Source organism: Amphiura filiformis, chromosome 14, assembly GCF_039555335.1.
Source record: "Amphiura filiformis chromosome 14, Afil_fr2py, whole genome shotgun sequence".
Classification (NCBI taxonomy): domain Eukaryota; kingdom Metazoa; phylum Echinodermata; class Ophiuroidea; order Amphilepidida; family Amphiuridae; genus Amphiura; species Amphiura filiformis.
This window is the reverse complement of record NC_092641.1, coordinates 1,138,454-1,166,186: the sequence shown is the minus strand read 5'-3', so window position 1 is coordinate 1,166,186 and position 27,733 is coordinate 1,138,454. Positions and strand designations below refer to the sequence as shown.

The following is a 27,733-nucleotide window of genomic DNA, read 5'->3' as shown; positions in this document are numbered from 1 at the left end:
TAGGGTTAATATGCTATTTGATACTACTTTTCCAATCGGACATTTGAAGGGCATAAATATATTGCTCGGGCAATATCATATCATTGGCAAGCTTATATTATGAGGACAATGAAAATGACTCCTTTTTGAGAAAATAAGTCGTTTAAAATTCATATTCCGCAAAAACCAACTGTCAGCGGTGAGTTCCTTCGAACGAGACAGACTAGAAACTTTTAAAAAGCCAAAAAAAAAGCGCAGTGATTTATAGTGCGCTACGCACAGGCACAACGCCTAGACGTTGATCCACAAGCCTCAGCACACTTCACAGGTTGTTGCTGACCACTATGGCTCCACATCATTCCATTAAAAGTGACAAACTAGCCTATTCAAAACTCCATGGACTAGACATCTGGTTTGAGAGTGGTGAATGGCTTATTTGTGCGTGCCTTTAATTTAAAACAAAAGGAACAAAAGAAAATTGAAATAAAAGAGCTGACAAATAAACTGAAAGTAATGAAAAATACAGAAAAGTAAAAACTGGAATTCAAACTGCTTTAAATAAAGCTTCATTAACGAAACTGTGTTGTCTCTTTTTTGCGCTTGTTGGAATCTTTTTGCGCCTTGTATAGGCCAGTTTGTCACTTTTAAAACGGGACCTTCGTCTATTCAATTGCTTGTAACTTTACTTCTTGAGGTCACATTGGATTCAAGGTGGTGTCATAATGTGCAGGATTAAATTGCGCATCTATTTAAAAAAATCCCTTTAAAAAGGGATGCGTCTGGTCCAGAGAGAAGATTGGGTGCATTGTGGGCATGGAAACAGACTTGAAGAATCAGGAATCAAATACTAGTATAATTATGTACTCTCATGGCGTTTTATTAGTCGACATATAAAAATAATTGTAGTTAGTGGTAATTAAATATAAAAATGATAAGAAAGTTTTGATATCTTGACAATTATAGTGGTATTAGAGATATAAGATGCACTTGAGTTATGTCTGAACAATTATAAAAAAAGACTTAAGTTAATGTGCAAATTGTATTTGTCTAACTGATTGTATACTGTTTGAATAGTTTAGTAGGCCTAAACTGTTTGAATAGTAATATAGCAGCGACAGGTGTTTTCTCTAATTTGATAGATACTTTTTGACACCATTGACCCCATATGACCTTTGACCAAGGATGACCTCTGATTGATGACCTCTGACCTTGGATGACAATTAATTAATTAATTCATTCATTCGTTAATTAATTAATTAATTAATTAATTAATTAATTAATTAATTTTTAATTTATCAGTTTTCAGTTAAAACTGAAAACTCTTTCTGTCACCATTTATTAAGTTATTAAGGGTTAACATATTTTTAAACCAATCCCTGTCACAAAATATGGCCACAAAAATTGTTGTGTACTTGAGGGCAACACAACAATATATTTTTTTGGCCTAGTTTCATATCGCCAGTCTATTAAATGGTGGGATGGAGAAAGTTCACTGACATCGACCTAGGCCAGGTACGCATGCTGCCGTCTCTGTCTCAGACACTGTATGTATATCTTCAGCTGAGTTATAACAGATAACTTCTAGAATGTGTCAGAAAGTTCACTGACATCGACCTAGGCCAGGTACGCATGCTGCCGTCTCTGTCTCAGACACTGTATGTATATCTTCAGCTGAGTTATAACAGATAACTTCTAGAATGTGTCACTGGAACTCACTGGGGATTTAGTTCAGACACTATATCAGCGTCAGGTCCCGTGGGACCAGACGCGAAAAAAAATTTACCCCAATATGGTTCGGTTTTGAAATTGTGATTATATTTCCAAGTGTAAGGATACTTTTTGGCGCAGTATATTAGTACATTGTGATATTTATATGTATATCAACTTGATGAGAAATATTTGGACTAAAAATAAAAAACTATTTTAGATCAATATTACCGTATGAGCTTAGAATTTGAGCGTGACATATCCAAATTGTATTTATTATGCAAATAAACAATTTCAATGCCACGGAAACTAACCTTTTGTTGAACCTTCCCAATTTATCGTGGTACAAGGTCGCGCATTATATACATGACTGAATATCAAAAGAGCTCTCCGAGGGCCCATGTGTATCTGCTCGTGAACATTTACTCTACATTTACTGTACGTCATCAGTCTTCTGCATTGGAAATCAATTTCGCTTCGAAGGGGGGAGGGGGCGTACGAGCCAGCATTTTACCAACATAATTTCTCTTTTTCCAGGAGAAATACGAATAAAAAAATTGCAACGAGTGTCAACTTGTAATGTAATAATTATTCTCTTTGAATGGAGTTAAACTTGATTTTGCAATAGATATGCCCTTTAAATTACTGTTGTAAGAGTAATTAGCCAATAACGGCTTGGTATTTTAATGACGTCATATGCCTTGGAAAATGGCTTTATTAGATTCCGCAGTCCTTAAAACCCCTGATTTTCTAGTTTATGATCATAATTCTTACACAGACATTTGAATAACTGTGGAAGAAATAATTGTCCAATCACCTATCAGCATATTAATGACGTCATACGCTTTCCAAAAGGTCATCATTGAATTTCGCACCCCTTGGAAATCCATACTTTGTTTTTTCAATTAAAATTTTAGCATATATCATTTGAAATACTGTTATTAAAATGATCGACCAATCACAGGTCAGCATTTTAATGACGTCATAATTTTTTTTTAAATGCTTCCATTGAATTCTGCAGCCTCAAAAACCCCGAAAATGGTAATTTGACCGTGTTTGTATCCGTTTGATTGTCCGTTTATAATTTGGGGACACTTTGAGGCGATACTGGCCCACTGTGCGACGGGGCAAGATCTGCGTAGTGTCTGTGTCCGAAGAAAATGACAACTCCCTTAGATGCTCATATCTGAAATATTTCCCGTTAACTATTACCTGCATCAACTCCGTGGCCAGAGGCATTTGTAGTGTCCACGCATTCAAGGCATTTAGTCTTCCAAAGGTGCTGCCATCATGCGGGTCTATAACGTGTCGGTCTGGTATCCCCGTTACATGCTCAATTCCAGAAGGTATCATGCAAGCTAATGGGGAAAAATGTTGAGGTAAATTTTGCATCATTGTATCCCTCTTTGCTGTGACGTTTCCAGAAACCACGCGAGGTGCCTACCACAAGTTACATTTACAGAAGTTTGCTATATTTTTTCACCTTCTTGCAATGACCGTGCTTCAAAAATGGGGTAACTTTGGCAAGTTACTTTTTACAAGTTCACCCAGTTAGAAATTGATTTTCCTTGAAAAGAAAGAACTTGATTGAAAGAAAATTAATTTTAGAGTTATATATATAGTGGAACATGAAAATAGTGATTTGTAGAAAATGTCTCCTGCCCACAAAAGTTACTCTAGTTTATTGTAATACGGTAACCGATCAAATTTTAGTAAAAGCTTAATTTGCTTGAAATTAGTAACTTGCAATCACCGAAAATGACCCACATTTTAACTTATTGATGAAAGATAATGTTTAAGTAGGCCTGTATCTAGTAAAGGGGTTAAGGTTGGAGTAAAGAGACTGTGATGTTGGGGTTGGTATTTGGGTTATTATAAGAATGATGGCGACCACTATCCAGAAGATGTTCATTAAATTTTATGGTTCAATTGTTGGTATAAAGATTAACCGGATGTATAACAATCGCCAAACTCTGATTATTTAAAATAACGTTTACATAACACTTTTTATGTAGCCATTAATGTGCAGCGATATATGTAAATAAACATGAATACATGTAAATTAACCCTTAAGTGCACCTTAGAACAAGCGGACCCAACCCGTTAATACCACTATTTTAGCACATTTGTCATTGTTTTAGATTTTTTTACTTGGTTTGCTCCAGTCTTCTGTTGGCTGATAATTAAGCAATTTGGTAATACTATTCGAAAAAAACTTACACATCTTTCTCGAAAACTCTTGCCAGTTTTTCAAACAGAATTATCTGTTTACAGTGGCAACATTTTTCTTGTGCATGTCCAGTTTGCCAAAATATTATATCCAAAACTTTTATCACAATCCCTATCATTTTATATTTGTGTTACCATACCTTTTGATAGAGCTAGAGATTTGTTACAACCCAATATTTCCAACCGTAATTGGCATGTACCATTACACTCAACAGGCTCTAAACGAATAAGAATAGTCTCAATCGGGCTGTCAAATGTGTTGGTAACAGATCCGTCCCCGTCGGTGTTCCCTACAAAAAGCTAATATGGAAGGAAACAATGAAATATGTTAGGTTTTGTTTGTAGGTGAGCAAAATTGTAATAGTTAATTTCTGAAAAAAACGGAAGCATGTATAAGACACATTTTCGTCGTCATCATTATCATCATCATCACCAACCCAACCTCATCATCATCATCATCATCATCATCATCATCATCATCATCATCACCATCATCATTATCATCATCATCATCATCATCATTATATATATTCATGATATTCAGGATCATCACCATCATAATCATCGTCCCCTCCTCCTCAATAGCATTATCATCACATTATCGTCTTAATACATTCCAAAATGCAATTTTCTAAGTACATGTATTGGTCAAAAATTTATCAGCGTACTAACATCTGCACCACTGGCCTAATTTAGAAGAGTACTTTTGTGAACTTTAAAGAAAGGTACAGTAATTTGTCCGGGATGGTTAAAATAAAGTACACTCACTTTTGATAGCACTTTTGTCTTAATCCAAAAGTATTTTTATTGCATATTATTATCCTGGGATGGGTTAGCAAATGGTTCACAATGAGAACACAAAGAGTTGTGGTGGACGATGAAACATCGAACCCAGCACAAGTTAATCAGGAGTTCCTCAAGAAACGTTTTTTATTTTTTAGAATTTTGACCAACTTTGAGAAATTTGCACCATAAATGGTCAAAAAATACTTTGACCTCACAGATGAGTTCATCAAGTCATTGCCATTCTAAATATGTATACTTTTATATTCTTTTGACCAACAATTTTGCAGTTATGAGGCTAGCACTACTTTCGGGCTCTGTTGCTATTAGTATACTATCCAGAGAGGTTGTGTTTCGGGCCCTGTTGCTATTAGTATACTATCCAGAGAGGTTGCGTCCTCGCGCTGACGCGCTCGATTGAACGTCTCGCGCTACGCGCTCGCTAAGTCCGTGAGGGCCACAGCCTGCGGCTATTATGAGGCCCGAAAATTTCTGGGTTAAGACCAACCTTAATGTTCCTACTATTATCACATTGATAGATCAATAAAAATACAATTGTTCGCAAACGACTGTCTTTTATACCACAGCAGTGAGGGGGGCCTTCCCATAGAACAATTCTTGGAAAATTCCACATTTAACGACAACCGGGAACCTCGTCATTGAAATACATGCCAAATACGGTCATGCAAAAAACAGCTTAATATGTAAACTAACGGGCGCTTCAAGATTTCCTTGCTTGTATCGATTTATAACGTTTAGATGAAACAAACATGTTCTTATTGTTGGAAGCGCTCCATTATTTACATCATTTATCCATTAAAAACAGTATGTATCCATAGGAGTATGAAAACCAGCGAAATGTTTACGAAACAGGTTAGTCTCGTATCCAGATGGAAATCGCTATGCACTGCCCTGGTAGTCTTTATTATGAGCGCCCGCTTGAGGCCCACATCGCTACATTCTTTAGAGCATAGACTAGTAATGCACGAGTCATGATTGTCGACTCGTGTCACTCGTGTACAGCAACACACACTGAATACTGTGTGAATTGTACATGTATACACACGAAATACGGGGCAGAATAATGTTATTTTATCACACTTCTGCCTACACAATGTCATATTTACTCCAGTTCCCGGAAGATATACAGTTTATTTACGTATATATTAACGTTTATGTCCAGATAAGGCCAGTCATAGTGCAGTTATACTGCACAGCAAACATGATTCGACCTTTGCAGTACTTAAACATGGTTAACAGGAAACTACTCCAGCAAAATCAATCGATAACGTCTAGTCTATCCTCCACATTGAATGGTGGACTGCACTTATGCCCAAATATGGCACTTGCCAATCAATAATCACCCACTTGAAATCCCCTGTCTCGCTGCACTGACCAAAGTTATGGACAGATATGGGAGCTGTTTTTACTGTTATCTGTCATTTACATATCAGGGAGGTACGAACATTTGCAGATGCCCCACATACTCAGTTTTTAGCCTACATGTAATGTATACATTATTCTTGATTGACAGCAAGTACAAAAATATCCGTCAAGTGGTTTAGCTTTAATGCCCTTCGGAAGAGAGCGGTCTACAAGTGAGTGATAGCCACTAAAAGTTGCATTCGATTTACACAGGGAATTTTGCAGGCCATGCCGTGCCCTACTTACTAAAACACCAAAGTGCGAATATTTCCAAATATCTAAATTAGCTAAAAATTTAGGACATGTTACAAAACTATATTTCCTAGAATTTCAGAGAGTACAACAAATATTGGACGGTTATTTTTTTACACAGTGACGTTAACTAGGAAATGCCCTATAAAAAAATGCCCTAAATTCGACCTTGTTTTGTGTGAGGTCTCAATAGAAATATTTCTGTCGTAAAATGGTATCGCCAATACAGGGGTGTAGGGTTTGAGAAATGCTAGATGTGGTTGATAATGATCATGTGGCGAATTGATTTGATTTGTAAAAAAAAACTACCGATTCCAATGTTGATGATTAATGATACATTGCAAGTTCTTTTCATGAATCTTTGCTTTTAAGTATAATAATTTCTTTCCTCAAATCAACTCAACATCTTAGGTTTATACCCCATCTAAAAATGATGAAGTCACATGTGAGAGAATGGTCTTTACCCATTATTGAGGACCCACATGAAAATGATGACGTCAGAGCTGTTACTCATTCGATAATATGCTTTACTCACAAAGCATCATGGGGGTTTTTACTCTTCACAGCTGTACTTCTATGCAAAGTCATTTACACATCTCAATATACAGGTATTCAAATGGCTGCAAATGGCAAATGCGTTTAAATACAGCTAAATGTAAGACACTCAGAATCACAACCAAGAAAAATCCCCTCATTAGTACATGTACGATGTGTAATGATGAACTGGAATATGTCTTTGGAGTAAATATTTCTCATAATTTAAAATGGAGCATCCATAATATCATAGCCAAGGCAAACAAGGCCCTCTGGTTCTTGCGTTGGAATCTTTGGATTGTTGGAGATGTCCGAATTACTGCAACTTTAAAATCCTGGGTAGGTGCTTTCACAAGGTCATTGTGTCAACAATTCTGCATCGATTTGGACAAATGAGGCTTCAAACTGTGCAAAACAAATTTATCTGTAACATCTTCCTATGATAAAGTTAAAGCCATAATATGTGATTTCCACCACAACGACGCCATCCATTTTTCTCGAATTTCTACTTTTTGCATGATTGTAATGCCCAGTGGTGTACTGAAATACCACGTGAAAGCTTGAAGTAAAATGTAAGTTTTTACATTAAATCCGGTGATCACCGGTGTTAAAGAGGATGGTTAAAGACATCGCGTGCATCTGTATCATTGAAGCAGTGACCTATAAACTGTGTGCATATCGCCAATCGTCTTATGTCTTGACATATAAACTATGTACGTATCGCTATTCGTCTTACGTCTTGTTTGTACATCCCAAGTGCGTGACGCTAATCATGATAATAATACGATCGGCGAGCTAATACACTTATTGTAGGCGCTGGAATGAAATAGTAATTTCCTTCGTTTTATAGACTTTACATTTAGTATGGAATATTTTTTCACAAAATTCCAAGACCGGTCTGGAAGGGGTCTGCATAAACCGCACGGGCTAAATATTAATTGGAGTGTGTCAGGAGATGGTGTAAAATATTTGATTGATAGAAAATGTGCTTTCCATGAGTTTACATTGTGGCGCTGATAATGTAGTCAGTTAGCTTAAAATGGCGGATTTAAGGAGACTGAATTTGAGTTTTGTGGAGGTAAAATTTCCGAATTTTAACAAGATTATTCCGATATTATCAAATTTATTGAGGCTTGAGGTTCAAACTTTCTGAGTACGTATCACTTTTAAGAGTCATATTTTTAAGCTCCTTCCATTTTCCAAAAATTGGTATATTGAAAATGTATTTCAGCTGTAACGAATGCCAATTGCTAACAAAGTTTAGAAAATATCACCTCAAACCATAATAAATTTGATAATAACAGAACAATGTTGCATAAAGTCAGTCCGAAATTGTGTCCCCTACAAAGCTCAAAATCAGTCTCCCTAAATCCGCCATTTTAGGTACATTCACTACATTATGAGCACAAAATGTAAACTCATGAGAAGCACATTTTCTGTCAAACAATTATTTTACACCGAGACACCCCAATTAATATTTAGCCCGTGCGGTTTATGCAGACCCCTTCCAGTCCAAATATTCCATACTTAATGTCAAGTCTGTACCTCACTTGTTTGGCTCAAAATTGACAGGGGACAATGTGATCAGTAAAAACAAACATTTAAATAGGAATCCATTCTTCATGCAATCACATATTATTGCTTTAATCGGACAAATCAAACTCGTTTAAAACAACATGCAACTCAAACTAATCGGGTTGTTAAAGCAATTGTTTGATTAATTTGACGCGCAAAATTTAGCCTCGTAACCATGGCAACGTGATTTTTTCGTAATCAGCATTGAAAAGGTCATCTAAGAAACACTCTTGAATGTTTTTTATAACTTCTTCAGTTTGTGTGTGTAAACTTAAAATACTTGAGTGCAGTGAACAGGAGTGAATTAGTATTCGACGCTTCTTGGGATACTCAATAAAATTGAGGTAGCATAACATAACATAACATAACATAACATAACATAACATAGCATAGCATAGGATAGCATAGCATAGCATAGCATAGCATAACATAACATAACATAACATAACATAACATAACATAACATAACATAACTTAACTTAACTTAACTTAACATAACATAACATAACATAACATAACATAACATAACATAACATAATATTACATAACATAACATTACATAACATAACGAATTCGTATGTTCATTTTTAATAGTGCTACGTACCCTCCTGGAGTCATTGGACTCATGCGTTACATATTGTAGTTCACCTCTTTGTGTCAACACATAGTAGCTCGTCACCCAGTTTACATCATTTCCTTGTGTCACAAGACCAGCAACTGTCGTTGTCAACCCAAGATACACCTGCATCCAGGTGCTGTCTGTTGTAGTTGTATCCCAATAGGTATTGCTATTGAGTCTGCCTCCTAATGCTTGGTTATCGTACCATGACGAATCTTTCTCGCTTGTGATTCTTGAGTCAGGAATCTGGTGATTTTCCATTCCAAGTGGAGAAGAACATGATAGTGAATCTAATATGAACAAAATAGAGAATACATTTTTAAAAATCAATAATAAAAAAAAATCAAGAAATGACCAGACATAACAACAAATGATAAATAGATCAAACACGCATATATATGCCCGTGACCACCTCCATCTCACCTTTACACCACCACCGACACAATACCATACAGGGTGTATCAAAATGATTTGTACCGACGACTTCTCATTTTTTGCCGATTTTTTATTTTTGTGCCAGCTTGGGGTTGATTGTTTAAATATTGTAATTATAGTAGTTTGATCTTCTCTAAGAATTTTAGATCATAAAGGTCGCACATTCTGTTCAGAAGTTACATGATTTTAAAGGAAAGTAGGTGTTTTTACACTTTCCATGTAACGCTGGATCAGTAGCCATTTCCAAGGCTCTATTTTACTGCAAATACCTTGTGAGAAAGATATGTTGAAAATCATGGAAATGTTTAATATTTTCCTTGCCTATTTCTTCATTCATAATATATAAAAATGTTCTAATCAATATTTATTGGTTGAGAGTAATATTATGGACTTGAATAATTTAGGTGGGGTGGAAAAAGTTTGTGTATCAACACTTTCCAGGGCGGTAATTTAAATTGTAGTATTGAGATTACGAAGTAGATGGTGTGGCAGAATGGCTATAGACTGTAGACAGTAGGTTAGACCTGGTAAAAGTTATTGGAATGGCTCCACAGTATTCCACACTTCAGTGTGCATTTATGATACATGTTGACACGAACCTATGGAGAAGTGCAGAGAAAATTTGGAAGACAGTTTTCAATAGCACGGCGTATTCCATGCAAACATACTATAACTTGCAATGTTTCACAATTTGATATGGGCAGTTACAGAATGGATCTATCCCAGGTGTTAAGTTCATTCAAGATATGGCTTCACCTCACACTGCCAGAGTCGGAAAGCAGGGATTTCAGGAACTTTCTTAAAGCATGTGTAGAGCAATTTTATGTTATGTAGCCTGAGGTGAGATATTGAAGAGCATGTATGCAATAAACGATTCAAGCATCTTGTGTTGTGTAAGTAAAACCATGATTACTTCGATCTTCGTTTAAATGAGAATAGCTCCCAGATGCATCAACCTATCAACTTCAGATTATTAGACCAATAAGTTAACATATGCCTCTTTCTATTTCTAGTACAAAAACTATATTAATTAGGAATTTTATATTTTTGATATATTTATAGCCCGGTACCAATCATTTTGATACACCCTGTACACTCCTACCCTGATACCACCGTGACGCCTCTTAACCCACCCTGACAGTAACAGTGACACCCTTAATCTGCCCTGACATTATTATTATGAAAAAGAGAATGCCTATATTTTAAGTTGTACACAAAATGCTTCCTGTTGACAATGAACTTGGACATCTGGGTTTAAGGCTAACATAAGTTACATCTTGGGGCTATGTGCACAATAGAGAGATTGCGAAATTTACGTGTAACGTGATACGGGAACCTAAACCGCACGCTGCACTAGTCGAAAATAAATTAGTATGCCCTCTAGAGGGTGAAATCTATTGTGAATTGGTCAATCGTAGAATTCCCGTAAGGCGGTCGTGTTGCGGTTGGTAGCAAATAATAGAGAGATTGCAAGTTTACAAGTTTACAAGTTTTACCAGTTTTATTAAACTCTATAACTACCTTCAAAAAGGTATGAGAGAATAATCAAACATACAGTCATTATATATACATACATACACATACAACCAAATCCAAATGTATATAATCCAAATCCAAATCCAAATAGATAACATAAAATACATATAAGATAATACCGTTTCAATTTTACGACTTCAAAATATACGAAGAGGCGTTCACTGCTTACGCCATACGGGTAACGTATTACGACATTTTGCGGTAGAACGTCATAGTGTCGTTCACATCCAAACTAGTCTCCTACATAGCCAGTTTGTGTCGGTCCTAACGCTCGTCGTTCCTAGTATGTTCGTGATTTCCGCATAAAGTCTGACCCGAGACTACATCTAAACCCAATTGCAACAAGCTCATGGTGGCGCTATGCTGAGATAAATAGAGGCTCTGCATGCTTTTATTCATTGGTTCCAAACAAAGGATTTGAACTGATGTCCTTCACCGTAATCATGGCGGTGTGCAGTCCATTCAATCAAATGTTGTCATCCACCTATTTGATCGTAGTGCATTTGTTAGGTGTGTGAGACGAATTGTCGCGGTAGATTGCAATCATGCTTTTGTTGAATGCATTTGAGTAGTCCGCCACATTTAAGGTATGATACGTCATATGCACAACCTCTATATGTATAAAGATATAGGAAGCACCCATGGATCCGCCTTGGGTGCAGCGAACCAGAGAGGATGATAATAGATTATCATCTTCTTTCATCGAACCTACTTTCCTCGGTATTGATATGTAAATACGACTGGCTGTATCTATTGCTCTAAGCATTCAGTCCAGATTAGCGATATTAGCACTATTGCCAAATGAGTAGGCCTATTATTCACACGTGTATGATATTTGTTTAAATAACCTAAACCGAGTTTGGTGTTGGATGCCTTGGAAGTCGCCATGGTGTATATTATTACCCTAGGTCAATCTGTAAAACGGGGACCCTAAAAACGGGGACCCCAAAATTTTGTATATTGGACAATTATATAAGAAGTGCTTACTACTTTCATAAATTACATTTGTAATATTAGTATATCCATGGTGAATATTTTGTCGAGATTTGGAGACTCATCAGTCCTAAAATAGAGTGAAAAAATAGGGGTCCCCGTTGTTGGGGTCCCCGTTTTACAGATTACTCTGGGTCAATCTGTAAAACGGGGACCCCAAAGTTGAAAAACGGGGACCCCTAAAAATTTGTCAGTAACTTTATGGGGTGATTCTAAGGGGTCCCCGTTTTGGGGGTCCCCGTTTTCGGGGTCCCCGTTTTATATACTCCCGATGTTTACGGTAATCAGTGGTAATCGTCAGCATGTCTCAATTGCCACCGGTCTTCATATCATAAATATGATAAACAAACCATCTAACCCAATAAGTATGATATATTATGACGAGTAATAGAAAACCCCTGAAAAACTTTTTTCTTTATCTCAAGTCTGGTTATTTTCTTTCTAGGCCCAAATTAGATGACTGACAAAAGTTAAGCGATTTCACTCAATAATGCAATTTAGGTATCCAATATGGCCGCCGGAAGGGCGAACATTTGACATTTTTGGGACGTCATTTCAATCTCCTCAACCCTACCACCTACAGAGTTAAAATTTGGCATGTATACTGTTGAAATGTATTGCTTGTTTTAGTTTTTGCATTTTCAATCCCATATTTGCATAATTCTAAAAAATATTAAGTATGCGCATAGCTAATTTTGCATACGGAAATGCCACAAACAAATTGCAGTTCCACATGAGGAAATACACCAAAAATATTGCAGTTCCCCATGTGAAAATACACCAAAAATATTGCAGTTCCCCATGCGGAAATACACCAAAAATATTGCAGTTCACCATGCGGAAATACACCAAAAATATTGCAATTCCCCATGCGGAAATGCACCAAAAATATTGCAGTTCCCCATGCAAGTTGGGATATGTAGTTCCTCATGCGGAAGTGCGTGACGGAATGTGTAGTTTCGCATGCGAAACTGCAAGCTGATGTGTGCAGTACTGCATGCGGTACTGCACATATAACAGTCGGTTGTATATAATACCTGGTTTGAGACCTTGACGTACTTTTAAGACCATAACGTGTTTTTGAGACCATAACGTGTTTTTGAGACCATAACGTGTTTTTGAGACCATAACGTGTTTTTGAGACCATAACGTGTTTTTGAGACCATAACGTGTTTTTGAGACCATAACGTGTTTTGAGACCATAACGTGTTTTTGAGACCATAACGTGTTTTTAAAACCATAACGTGTTTTTGAGACCATAACATGTTTTTGAGACCATAACGTGTTTTTGAGACCATAACGTGTTTTTGAGACCATAACGTGTTTTTGAGACATTTTTCTGTTTTTGAGACCTTTTTCTGTTTTTGAGACCTTTCTCTGTTTTTGAGACCTTTTCTGTTTTTGAGACCTTTCTCTGTTTTTGAGACCTTTCTCTGTTTTTGAGACCTTTCTCTGTATTTGAGACCTTTCTCTGTTTTTGAGACCTTTCTCTGTATTTGAGACCGTTCTCTGTTTTTGAGACCTTTCTCTGTTTTGAGACCTTCCTCTGTATTTGATACCTTTCTCTGTTTTTGAAACCTTTCTCTGTTTTTGAGACCTTTCTCTGTTTTTGAGACCTTTCTCTGTTTTTGAGACCTTTCTCTGTATTTGAGACCTTTCTCTGTTTTTGAGACCTTTCTCTGTTTTGAGACCTTTCTCTGTATTTGAGACCTTTCTCTGTTTTTGAGACCTTTCTCTGTTTTTAAGACCTTTTTTTAAGACCTTCTCTGTTTTTGAGACGTTTCTCTGTTTTGGAGACGTTTCTCTGTATTTGAGACCTTTCTCTGTTTTTGAGACCGTATTGTGCTATTGAGACATTACTGTGTGTTTGTTTCTGAGAGCTTTCTGTGTTGTTGAGACCTTATTATACTTTTGAGGCCTTGTTGTGTGTTTTTTTCTGAGACCTTAGTGTGTTTTTAAGACCTTATTGTACTTTTGAGACCCTTGTGTGGTTTTGAGACCCTTTTGGCCCTCACGTGTTTTTGAGACCATAACGTGTTTTTGAGACCTTTTTCTGTTTTTGAGACCTTTCTCTGTTTTTGAGACCTTTTCTGTTTTTGAGACCTTTCTCTGTTTATGAGACCTTTCTCTGTTTTTGAGACCTTTCTCTATATTTGAGACCTTTCTCTGTTTTGAGACCTTTCTCTGTATTTGAGACCTTTCTCTGTTTTTGAGACCTTTCTCTGTTTTGAGACCTTTCTCTGTATTTGAGACCTTTCTCTGTTTTTGAAACCTTTCTCTGTGTTTGAGACCTTTCTCTGTTTTTGAGACCTTTCTCTGTTTTTGAGACCTTTCTCTGTATTTGAGACCTTTCTCTGTTTTTGAGACCTTTCTCTGTTTTGAGACCTTTCTCTGTATTTGAGACCTTTCTCTGTTTTTGAGACCTTTCTCTGTTTTTGAGACCTTTCTCTGTTTTTGAGACGTTTCTCTGTTTTTGAGACGTTTCTCTGTATTTGAGACCTGTCTCTGTTTTTGAGACCGTATTGTGCTATTGAGACATTACTGTGTGTTTGTTTCTGAGAGCTTTCTGTGTTTTTGAGACCTTATTATACTTTTGAGACCTTGTTGTGTGTTTATTTCTGAGACCTTTATGTGTTTTTAAGACCTTATTGTACTTTTGAGACCCTTGTCTGGTTTTGAGACCCTTTTGGCCCTCACGGCCGCCCATTTTCTGAACGTGTTTACGTGCGGTTACAACACTCACCCGAATTTGGTATCGTCGTTTTCGGCGTTCCTTTGTGTTTATAAATATGGTATTGTACTGAATATACCGGTAATTTAAATGGTCAACCTACCAAAGGTGGTCGATTCTGGTGTAGTTGGTCCTCGGGTAGTTAATCCCTGGGTGGTTGATGCAAGGGCGGTCGATCCAGGAGTGGTTGAATCCGGGTTGGTTAATCCCTGGGTGGTTGATCCCTGTGTGGTATGTCCAGGAGTGGTCGATCCAGGGGTACTGAATTCAGTGGTGCTCTCTCCATTGTCGTTGGAACTTGTAGTTGTAGTTGTAGGTTCACTACTTGATGGGGCATTTGCATTTGATGTTGGACTCTCTGTTGTGATACCTTCTGTGGTAATTGTAGCATGAAACAAGATACAATGTATAGTATGCATGTATGGAATAGGAGGACCTCCTGAAATTTGACTTTCAATACATTTAGATTGCTATATCAAAAACAAGAGTATTTCAGGAATTAATTTCAAATTACTGGCACTAAAGATGTTTTCAAAATTGTAACATGGTGACAACCATAGGCTCAGGAACCAGGGGTTGGGAGCTCAACCGCCATAATTTGGGAGATGGCTTGAATACCCTTCAACCTCAATAATTACAAATGAAGTTAACTACTTGTGATCAGGTACCCGGGATAGGTACTGGGAAAAAATGACCGTTTTAACATAATTACAAAACTTTCTGACCCATCCAGAACAAATCATCAACAAAATTATGTTTGAAATATTTCTAGGCCACTAAAAACCGTCTATCAGTGTCTTGAAAGTAAACAGCTGTGTCGCTATACGTCGCTAGGCACGACTGAACGCCGCGCTGGTACAAACAATACCAGCGTTTGATCACTAGCGATTTTTGAATCAGCGAATGAATTATTGGTGTTCAAAGTACGATACTAAAGACGTGACTCCAGTCATATTTACCTGGTATAAATAAAATGGAGTGTTTTTTTTAATCTCGCGAATTGAATTTATTCTTCAATAGAGTTTATTGTATGGTCTTAATGTTCGCTTTTTGAGGCAAGGTTTTTGGTGAATATATAGAGCAGAACATAACAAACTAATATACCAATTTCCTCAAAAATGTCTAATACATCACTATGTGATACAGCCGATGTTGTGTGTTTTCCATAGTGACGTATCGTTTTGTATTTATTACTTTCAATTTGCCAGTAATCATGTGTCTTTATTTCTTTTGAAAGAAATTACAAAATGCTCAAAATATAATGAATGTCTGATTTACACGACTAGATTTTTATATTGACATTTCTTTAAACCCGATTTTCTCAAAAAAGTTGTTTATTCGCGATGTTACAGTAGACAAAATCTGCCACGTGCCAACTTGACTCTCCTATTCCGAATTCCCAATTTGAATATTCACTACGTTTGTAACGTAGATGTTGGTGGAAAATAAGATACGCTTATCAGCATGATCAGACCTACCTTTGATGTCGACAACAAAATCACATGTCTCGTTGTTCTTGCTGCTGTCTCCTGCTACGCACGTGACCGTTGTTTGTCCTATAGGAAACTGAGATCCAGATGCCGGGTTACACACTACGCTCACCTCACCAGAGTTATCAGTAGCAGTAGGAGTCTGGTATATAACTATGGCCGTGGCTTTGCCTGGATCCGTCTCCAATTCCATGTCTGCAGGACATGACCCGATCACTGGTGCTTCTACATCTAAAATGAGGAACGATGTAACATGTAGAACTACGTAACATGTAGTCAGGGCTCGACCTTAACTTTTTTGGCACTAGCCAGTCGGGTAATTCTAAAAAGTTACACCTCCGACAGTAATTTTACAAGCCCGAACTTGTTCTAAAATAATGTTACAATAAATGCGAAAAGAAGACGATAGTCTATTAACTTTAATACAAAAAAGTAAAGTAGCAGTAAACTAACCATTAGATTTGAGCCCTGTGTGAGCTTGTGACTTGTTCGTTATTAAACAATATAACTAATAAATATCGTTGTACCATCTACGTATGTCATCCTCAAAGAAGCTTGGTCTTTGACCCCGGCTTCATATTTCCACGTTCTCAGCCTCTAAAGAGCGCTCTCAAAACCCAAACTTTGGTCCAATTGGAAATCGTCATTCAATATACAACCTGCATGCATGTGCATTGAAGATGAACAGCCAAAGAGGGGCAGCACTGGGCATGCGCAGAGTAGGGGCCAGGTATCTTTATTGTCATTTAAAGCCAGAGGGGATTCTTGTATATATTTCAGCATGCAAGGGTGACCCTTTCCCGCGCACGCGTGTGGGGGCACACCGTTACCGCCTGGCTAATAATTATTTGGTGCAGAAGGGACACTAAAATGAATACACGGGATCGATACACGTGAATTGCTATGCACGATTTTGATATCAGACGAAAATCTTCTGATACCGGGTTAGAAAATGATGAATATCTCCCGTCATGATTTTTTTCTCAAGAAACCAGATTTGGTCTCATAAACTTGGAAATACGTGTTGAACAGATATGATAGTCGCTAGAATGCGCTTTGAAAATTGGCCGTGCGCTTTGAACTCAAAATTTGACCATTTTATATTGCGTTGGTCCTGTTATGGACTACAGCGTGCAGCGTGTAGTACAGCTGCACTCACTGTAGGCAGTATAAAGTCGATGACCATTGACCTCAATGGGGTATACAAGCAATCACGCACAACCAAGATCGATTACCCGGCTATTGTGAGTAGCCTTAGTTATGTCCCTCGACTAATTATTAGTTTAAAAGAGCTTTAAAGGTTTGAACCAAATGGCTAATCGTAGCTGTGGATTTAACCTACCATGGCGATTCCTGCCATGAAGATATAGGGTCGAAGACACTGTGGGGGGTGTATCTATAATACGTGTGTACGTTTGTTGTGTGGGTGGACATTCATTTGTTGATACAACGCAATTAAAACAACTTCATTATACCGACTTACCTTTTATATCAACTTGAAAGTCGCATGTTACGCTGTTCTCGCTGTGGTCTCCTGCTACGCACGTGACCGTTGTTTGTCCGATAGTAAATACTGATCCAGATGGTGGGTAGCACACTACGCTCACTTTAGCACCAGATTGATCTGCAGCAGTGGGATTCTCGTACACAACCACGGCGGTGGCTTTACCGGGATCTGCCTCCATATTTTGGTTTGTCGGACATGAAACCGTCACTGGTGCTTGGCGTATGTCTGGGTGAACCAAAAACTCAGATATTGACTTTTGTATTCCACGCAAAGTAAACGTAATTTTCAAAAATTATAATGACGACAACGACGACGACGACGACGATGGTTATGATGATGAAGATGATGATGATGATTATGATGATGATGATGATGAAGATGATGATGATGATGATGATGATGGTGATGATGATGATGATGATGACGATGATGATGATGATGATGATGATTATGACGATGATGATGACGATGATAATAACAATAAAAAATAATTGCACTAATAACAATAACAAGGAATAGTTTCTTACCACAATATGTAGTGCGGTACATAAGTTCATCAAGTATGACCTTCTTCCAATTTTGTCTCATAATCAATAAGTATGGGTCGTCTAAAAACCACAGGTCGACATCTTCATAATCTTCTTTCCTTCTTGGACAAGATTTTGTATGTTTAGGTGCTACAACTGCTTGGCAAAAACATATTTCCTTATATGGAAGAGACCATCTTAAGACACCGCCTCTAGAAGCATCTGGTCTTTTTTCAAGAATACAAACGGTAGTCTGCACCACACCTAAATGAGCTGTTAACATATTGACAAAATAGTGAACCAATTGTAAAAATAAATGTATAAAAAGTCACTACCATACAGTAGTATCTGTAGCAAGGTCAAACAAAAATTGCTTCCGAAATCTCGTCAGGTCAGTGACATTATATTCATTTGTTTATTTATAGAAAAGCCAAATTAGACAGCAAGCAAGGGCTTCCAGGTCCAGCAGAAATGGCAAAAGCACTGACATCTGAGATATGACTGGACCAACCTTTGCAAACTGGTCATAAAACGTATAAATACACATAAAAATTACAAAGATAATAACACATACAAAGTACAATTTTTAAAAACAGCACTATATTAAAAGCATGAAGCCCCCAATATATTGCACCTAGTCAAGCAGAATAAAATACACCCCATATATTACGATAATGCCCCTCCCCATCTACATGACAAAACACAATATTGGCACTAAGGATTATATTCATTTGTTTATTTATAGAAAAGCCAAATTAGACCAGCAAGCAAGGGCTTCCAGGTCCAGCAGAAATGGCAAAAGCACTGACATCTGAGATATGACTGGACCAACCTTTGCAAACTGGTCATAAAACGTATAAATACACATAAAAATTACAAAGATAATAACACATAAAAAGTACAATTTTTAAAAACAGCACTATATTAAAAGCATGAAGCCCCCAATATATTGCACCTAGTCAAGCAGAATAAAATACACCCCATATATTACGATAATGCCCCTCCCCATCTACATGACAAAACACAATATTGGTACTAAGGATTACATTGAATGGACTGAAAGTAATCTCTCAAGTGGGATTAACAAATTAATATCCTTAATGGGCAGGGTCTGATTTACCATTGGGCCAGATAGGCTCGGGCCTAGGGACCCAAAAATGTTGGGACCCAAAAATTTGCCATGTGTATGTTCCTTTTTAGCCCCAAAATATACCATATTTTGATCCTAAATAGGGTAAATCGCAAAATTAGGCGCAATGGCCCTTTATATAGCGAATTTCACCTTCATTTTGGGCTAAGATCGCCTGACATGGAATTTTTTCACACACTTTGCTTAGAAATGTCAAATGTCCTAGTAAAATCGGAATATCTAAATTCGATCTTATACATAAAACTTGGCAACTTGAATGCACATGCCTTCCTCACGATGAGTTTGACCCTCAAATTTTGAGGCTTAGCACAGGGCCCTCAAAAAGGCAAATCCGGCCCTGGTAATGTGACGGGGAAGGTCAAACCATTTTAAGGAAGCGTTGGATGGTGTGATAAAGAAAAGCATCAGTTTTGAATTGAGATGGTAAAAAATAAGGTGATCAGGGTGCCTACTATTCGAACTGATTTTATTTTATGGTGTGTCAAATCTGACAGTTCATAATTATTACTATCGAACACATTGTGAAAAGATAGTTAAACCGATTCTATCCACCATGTTAATTAACTTTTCTCATCATATTAATGTTAATGTCTACGTTGCCAATTAATGGATACTCATCACTTGGCGGTGCTATAAAAATTTCCACTACATCTATTTTAAATGCTTTCAGTGCAAAATTCTGTCATTAGAAAGATCATTAAGGGCGTTCATTTATTTCTTCATGGTGTCGAGGCAATTAACAAAGTGCAAACTTAACGTTCTGTACCAAAGCCGGTTCTGCACTGTCGATTATCACAATAAAAATACACACAAACAAACCTTTTTGTTATATTTTCAAAAGGACACACAAAGATTGCCTACAGAGAGTTTTATAAAAGCTAAAAACACTTAATAAATTTAAGACTTCTTAAAATGTTGCCATATATAAATGTATCGCTTTTTGGGAAACAACGTTTGCTCTCAATTTCTGATAGAATTATTGAACTTGGAAAACGTGACCAGAGTTACCCCTGCTTGCTAAAGCTACCCTGTTCTACGGTAGGCTTTACTCCACATCTTGAGCTCAACCATCTGTCTATGACTGTTGAATACATATACACCAAGCACAAAAAGAAACTCGTCAGTTATAGTCGTCCTTGCTTCTTTTGAAATATACAATTTGCTAATTGGACTTTGCTTTCTTATTTGACACCCTGTTCGTGAAAACCGAGATATGCGTCTTCAAACCCTCAAACCCCAAAATCAAAAGTTGCAATTTTGACGATTTTCAATGGGAACGCATCGTTGTATTGCATACAGGCACCACGGACCAATCAACCGTGCTTGTTACATAATGTGTGCTTTATTGATTGCCCGTAGTGCTTGATGGTTTGGAGGCACATATCTTGGTCAATTCGTGTTCGATTTTGACGAACAGGGTGTCAAATAAGAAAGTAAAGTCCACTTAAAAATGTATTTTACAGAATAATCCAACATTATCAGGTTGTTGAACAGCAAGGATGACTATAACTGACGAGTTTCCTTTTGTGTCTGGTGTAGTTTATTGCATTGTGACATTGGAGATCAGACACTTTGGTGTTTAACACAATCGGCGACAATAATAACGCAAAATCGACGACAACACTTAGAGCAGCTGTAGCAGTAGGGTTAGAGTTCATCCTCCAAATTTTTAGTGTTATGGTTTACAGATCTTGAGTGCTATCTTTCTCCTTGAATCCATTGACTTTCTCCTTGAATACATTGAACACATTGAATACATTAACTTTTACATTGATTACATTGACTTTCCCCTGCTAGCTGCGTAATCGTCAACGATTACTATAATGTGAATAATAACTGAACATGCGACATATCGACAATAACCATGCCGTGGTGTTGCTAATGGGGGCAGCTGGCCGCACTGATATTTAAGTTCGATAGACCTTGTTTGTGCCTTTTGGCCCATTTTTGACAATTATCGTCAATTTCCCCCTCCCCCTTGAAAGTTGCCTCCTTCCACCCTTTTGAATATGTTCTGGCTACACCACTGACGTGTCTTTTCTGCAGGACTACAGTTGCTCTATTGGCATGTCAGTTGTTCAATGATGGCTAATTTAGCATGGGTAAGACCCTCGACATTCAACTTCAGTATCGCGATACCCTTACCCTTAAAGAGCGCCAAGCTGGGGGCCACGGCGCGCCGAGCTTAAGTCCTATCTTCGGTTCGACAAAACAAAATTGCTGAAACGCTACCAGAGAAAGTAAATGACAACATGTTGGGATTCCACGCTATAATACAACAACCAATACCCCACACGGACTGTCATTTGATGGGTTTGGCAGGAAAAGGTGTTATGTATTTGAACAACATCCAGAGCTGGTTGAGTAGGAATAGATGATGATTTTGGACCAGTTGAAGAAGACATCAGCATACTCTACTGTGTCCCAGCTCCCTTTTAGACGAGACATGACATGTTTAGGTAATGATAGAAAGAGCTAGAGAAGATCCCGCCAGCACCCAATGTTTTTTATGCAAATTGTCACTCAAACAAAATTCTCACTCAAAACAAATCCTAAATTGCAACAGCCAATACCCCACACGTTAAATGGTGATTTCTGAACAATTATCATCCATGCAGATTGTTTTCTCTCTAACTAGAAAATCTAGAAAAGTGTATAAATAATCGTTAACCCTGTTCTTACATTATCCCTCCAGGTGCACCAAATGCTCAAATACTGTATGCGACAAAGTGATTTGTACTAATCTTGGGACCATGCGGAGACATAACAACAATCAGACTTCAAGGGCAGAGGAAATCCGCTGATATTTATTTTTGCTCTTGCCAAAAATTAAAGAGATTAAAGAGAGTTTAATGCTCTTCATTCATATTAGCCACAAATCTGGGTTTTTTGTTTGTTTTCGATTTGAGTGCGGATGTGTGACATTTTAGGCAAAATCAATCATTTCTGGCCTATTACTTCATTATTTTGTACAAATTTCGAATATTTCATAGTTATGCTTGGGCGCACTTGTGATATGATAGTGACGTCATTTAGATAATCGAACACATTGTGAAAAGATAGTTAAACCGATTCTATCCACCATGTTAATTAACTTTTCTCATCATATTAATGTTAATGTCTACGTTGCCAATTAATGGATACTCATCACTTGGCGGTGCTATAAAAATTTCCACTACATCTATTTTAAATGCTTTCAGTGCAAAATTCTGTCATTAGAAAGATCATTAAGGGCGTTCATTTATTTCTTCATGGTGTCAAGGCAATTAACAAAGTGCAAACTTAACGTTCTGTACCAAAGCCGGTTCTGCACTGTCGATTATCCCAATAAAAATACACACAAACAAACCTTTTTGTAATATTTTCAAAAGGACACACAAAGATTGCCTACAGAGAGTTTTATAAAAGCTAAAACACTTAACAAATTTAAGACTTCTTAAAATGTTGCCATATATAAATGTATCGCTTTTTGGGAAACAACGTTTGCTCTCAATTTCTGATAGAATTATTGAACTTGGAAAACGTGACCAGAGTTACCCCTGCTTGCTAAAGCTACCCTGTTCTACGGTAGGCTTTACTCCACATCTTGAGCTCAACCATCTGTCTATGACTGTTGAATACATATACACCAAGCACAAAAAGAAACTCGTCAGTTATAGTCGTCCTTGCTTCTTTTGAAATATACAATTTGCTAATTGGACTTTGCTTTCTTATTTGACACCCTGTTCGTGAAAACCGAGATATGCGTCTTCAAACCCTCAAACCCCAAAATCAAAAGTTGCAATTTTGACGATTTTCAATGGGAACGCATCGTTGTATTGCATACAGGCACCACGGACCAATCAACCGTGCTTGTTACATAATGTGTGCTTTATTGATTGCCCGTAGTGCTTGATGGTTTGGAGGCACATATCTTGGTCAATTCGTGTTCGATTTTGACGAACAGGGTGTCAAATAAGAAAGTAAAGTCCACTTAAAAATGTATTTTACAGAATAATCCAACATTATCAGGTTGTTGAACAGCAAGGATGACTATAACTGACGAGTTTCCTTTTTGTGTCTGGTGTAGTTTATTGCATTGTGACATTGGAGATCAGACACTTTGGTGTTTAACACAATCGGCGACAATAATAACGCAAAATCGACGACAACACTTAGAGCAGCTGTAGCAGTAGGGTTAGAGTTCATCCTCCAAATTTTTAGTGTTATGGTTTACAGATCTTGTAAGCCATGAGTGCTATCTTTCTCCTTGAATCCATTGACTTTCTCCTTGAATACATTGAATACATTGAATACATTAACTTTTACATTGATTACATTGACTTTCCCTGCTAGCTGCGTAATCGTCAACGATTACTATAATGTGAATAATAACTGAACATGCGACATATCGACAATAACCATGCCGTGGTGTTGCTAATGGGCGCAGCTGGCCGCACTGATATTTAAGTTCGATAGACCTTGTTTGTGCCTTTTGGCCCATTTTTGACAATTATCGTCAATTTCCCCCTCCCCCTTGAAAGTTGCCTCCTTCCACCCTTTTGAATATGTTCTGGCTACACCACTGACGTGTCTTTTCTGCAGGACTACAGTTGCTCTATTGGCATGTCAGTTGTTCAATGATGGCTAATTTAGCATGGGTAAGACCCTCGACATTCAACTTCAGTATCGCGATACCCTTACCCTTAAAGAGCGCCAAGCTGGGGGCCACGGCGCGCCGAGCTTAAGTCCTATCTTCGGTTCGACAAAACAAAATTGCTGAAACGCTACCAGAGAAAGTAAATGACAACATGTTGGGATTCCACGCTATAATACAACAACCAATACCCCACACGGACTGTCATTTGATGGGTTTGGCAGGAAAAGGTGTTATGTATTTGAACAACATCCAGAGCTGGTTGAGTAGGAATAGATGATGATTTTGGACCAGTTGAAGAAGACATCAGCATACTCTACTGTGTCCCAGCTCCCTTTTAGACGAGACATGACATGTTTAGGTAATGATAGAAAGAGCTAGAGAAGATCCCGCCAGCACCCAATGTTTTTTTATGCAAATTGTCACTCAAACAAAATTCTCACTCAAAACAAATCCTAAATTGCAACAGCCAATACCCCACACGTTAAATGGTGATTTCTGAACAATTATCATCCATGCAGATTGTTTTCTCTCTAACTAGAAAATCTAGAAAAGTGTATAAATAATCGTTAACCCTGTTCTTACATTATCCCTCCAGGTGCACCAAATGCTCAAATACTGTATGCGACAAAGTGATTTGTACTAATCTTGGGACCATGCGGAGACATAACAACAATCAGACTTCAAGGGCAGAGGAAATCCGCTGATATTTATTTTTGCTCTTGCCAAAAATTAAAGAGATTAAAGAGAGTTTAATGCTCTTCATTCATATTAGCCACAAATCTGGGTTTTTTTTTTTTTTTCGATTTGAGTGCGGATGTGTGACATTTTAGGCAAAATCAATCATTTCTGGCCTATTACTTCATTATTTTGTACAAATTTCGAATATTTCAGAGTTATGCTTGGGCGCACTTGTGATATGATAGTGACGTCATTTAGATAATGCTAGTACTTATTGTTGGTATCATTGGACAGATGAGTCCTATGGCTATCCTTTGATATCAATATACAAAAATACATTTGTATTCCAGCAATACATTTAAGTTTGTATATATGCTCTAAAATAACGGCTTCCCTTTTCTTTTCTCTTTTCTACACAAGACTTGAATAAAAAATGTGCACTCACCTATCAATGTTATGGTGATGATGAAAATAAAAGAAACATCAAATTCCATTGTCATATTCTTTTTATGTTCATCTTCTTCAAAGTGTAACGTTGATAAAGAAACAGGTCGTTCTTTAGTAACTCTTAAAGCGCTATGCTGATCAATTGATATCGAATGCTACAGTGGAATCAGTGGACTTATCTAGAAATGTCAGTTCTGCAACTGAATGCCACGTGTCTACTTTGGGTGACGATTTGAGTGGCGATTGGTTACAACTACACAATGACATTATATTATTAGGCTTCGCACCATATTATAGCATTTGCGAGGAGGACACCCTCAATTATTTGCAAAATTCTGATGTTCACGCGATTGTATTGTATTTGAATACACTAAAATTACTAGCTAATTTCTAGACTTAAGGTGGTACTACACCCCTTGATAAATGTTGTGACTAATTTTGCATTTTTCTCACAAAATAACCCCCTCTACATTTTGGTTACTATAAAATGTTAGATAAAATTCCAAATTCATTTATTCTCTTTAATTAACTTCAGTCATATAATTCGTAACTGAATGTCACGTGTCGACTTTGGATGACGATATGAGTGCCGATGGCTTCAAGCCATATTGTAACATTTACTGAAGAGGACACCATAAATAATTTTGATTTAACACGATTGTTATGTAGTTTAAAAACTAATATACCGTGGTAAAATCTATTTGTGGAGATGTTTAATAAAACGACGTGACCCGTTGTTTTATACATATCTTTATGAATACGACAGAGTGCCGAATACGCAAAATTGCTGTAAACGGCGTTTGAAAATCTTGGTACCATTACATTGGTCATTCTAAAAATTCGTGAACATTCGTGAACTAAACACTCATTTGAAATGTATATTATAGAAGTGAATGTTCACCAATTATTTGCAACACTTGCATGTTCTGAAACAATGGATAACTTCCTCAAAACGGGTATTTACAGCTCTTCGGCTTTATGCTAAATCCAAAAAGTGTCAACCGCTGCGCAAAGAGTTACATAAGGGGACGAATCCGCATTTAACTTCGTGTAAACTATTGCACTCGTCCTTGATTTGGGGTTTTTTGTGTAAAGATTTCTGATTTCCTAATGCTATAGACTCTAAACTTAGTTTATAAGTTATAATTAGTTATCACCGTAATATTTAGTTGAAATAAAGGATTTTTGAGTAGAAAAGACAATATTGGCCTATATTTTTGTGTATAATTTTCTGTGATTTCCCAATTTTGCGACGGCGCTCTTCCATAATTACGCCATAGCGATATCGGGATTGTTTGTACTTATTTTGGTCGACGACAACACTTAGAGCAGCTGTAGCAGTAGGGTTAGAGTTCATCCTCCAAATTTTTAGTGTTATGGTTTACAGATCTTGTAAGCCATGAGTGCTATCTTTCTCCTTGAATCCATTGACTTTCTCCTTGAATACATTGAATACATTGAATACATTAACTTTTACATTGATTACATTGACTTTCCCCTGCTAGCTGCGTAATCGTCAACGATTACTATAATGTGAATAATAACTGAACATGCGACATATCGACAATAACCATGCCGTGGTGTTGCTAATGGGGGCAGCTGGCCGCACTGATATTTAAGTTCGATAGACCTTGTTTGTGCCTTTTGGCCCATTTTTGACAATTATCGTCAATTTCCCCCTCCCCCTTGAAAGTTGCCTCCTTCCACCCTTTTGAATATGTTCTGGCTACACCACTGACGTGTCTTTTCTGCAGGACTACAGTTGCTCTATTGGCATGTCAGTTGTTCAATGATGGCTAATTTAGCATGGGTAAGACCCTCGACATTCAACTTCAGTATCGCGATACCCTTACCCTTAAAGAGCGCCAAGCTGGGGGCCACGGCGCGCCGAGCTTAAGTCCTATCTTCGGTTCGACAAAACAAAATTGATGAAACGCTACCAGAGAAAGTAAATGACAACATGTTGGGATTCCACGCTATAATACAACAACCAATACCCCACACGGACTGTCATTTGATGGGTTTGGCAGGAAAAGGTGTTATGTATTTGAACAACATCCAGAGCTGGTTGAGTAGGAATAGATGATGATTTTGGACCAGTTGAAGAAGACATCAGCATACTCTACTGTGTCCCAGCTCCCTTTTAGACGAGACATGACATGTTTAGGTAATGATAGAAAGAGCTAGAGAAGATCCCGCCAGCACCCAATGTTTTTTTTATGCAAATTGTCACTCAAACAAAATTCTCACTCAAAACAAATCCTAAATTGCAACAGCCAATACCCCACACGTTAAATGGTGATTTCTGAACAATTATCATCCATGCAGATTGTTTTCTCTCTAACTAGAAAATCTAGAAAAGTGTATAAATAATCGTTAACCCTGTTCTTACATTATCCCTCCAGGTGCACCAAATGCTCAAATACTGTATGCGACAAAGTGATTTGTACTAATCTTGGGACCATGCGGAGACATAACAACAATCAGACTTCAAGGG

The 27,733-nt window shown here is 37.4% G+C and overlaps 1 protein-coding gene and 1 long non-coding RNA gene across 2 annotated transcripts in view; both read right to left on the bottom strand.

Annotated features, from left to right (window-relative positions):
• LOC140170521 (neuropilin-1a-like) overlaps window positions 1-17,955 on the bottom strand; it is a 63,829-nt gene extending 45,874 nt beyond the window's left edge. The window contains exons 1-6 of the mRNA XM_072193875.1: window positions 17,772-17,955; window positions 16,277-16,519; window positions 14,902-15,171; window positions 9,089-9,393; window positions 4,056-4,215; window positions 2,899-3,044 (exon numbers count right to left, since the gene is read on the bottom strand). Of these exons, the coding sequence (XP_072049976.1) occupies window positions 2,899-3,044; window positions 4,056-4,215; window positions 9,089-9,393; window positions 14,902-15,171; window positions 16,277-16,481 (1,086 nt within the window). The 5' untranslated portion in view covers window positions 16,482-16,519; window positions 17,772-17,955. The remainder of the gene's footprint in view (window positions 1-2,898; window positions 3,045-4,055; window positions 4,216-9,088; window positions 9,394-14,901; window positions 15,172-16,276; window positions 16,520-17,771) is intronic.
• Window position 17,956: 1 nt separating this feature from the next.
• LOC140168885 (uncharacterized) lies at window positions 17,957-25,317 on the bottom strand. The gene is made up of 3 exons (XR_011861265.1): window positions 25,235-25,317; window positions 18,323-18,595; window positions 17,957-18,020 (listed from the first exon to the last, which is right to left on the bottom strand). It is a non-coding gene; the product is annotated as an uncharacterized lncRNA (long non-coding RNA).
• Window positions 25,318-27,733: the final 2,416 nt, after the last annotated feature.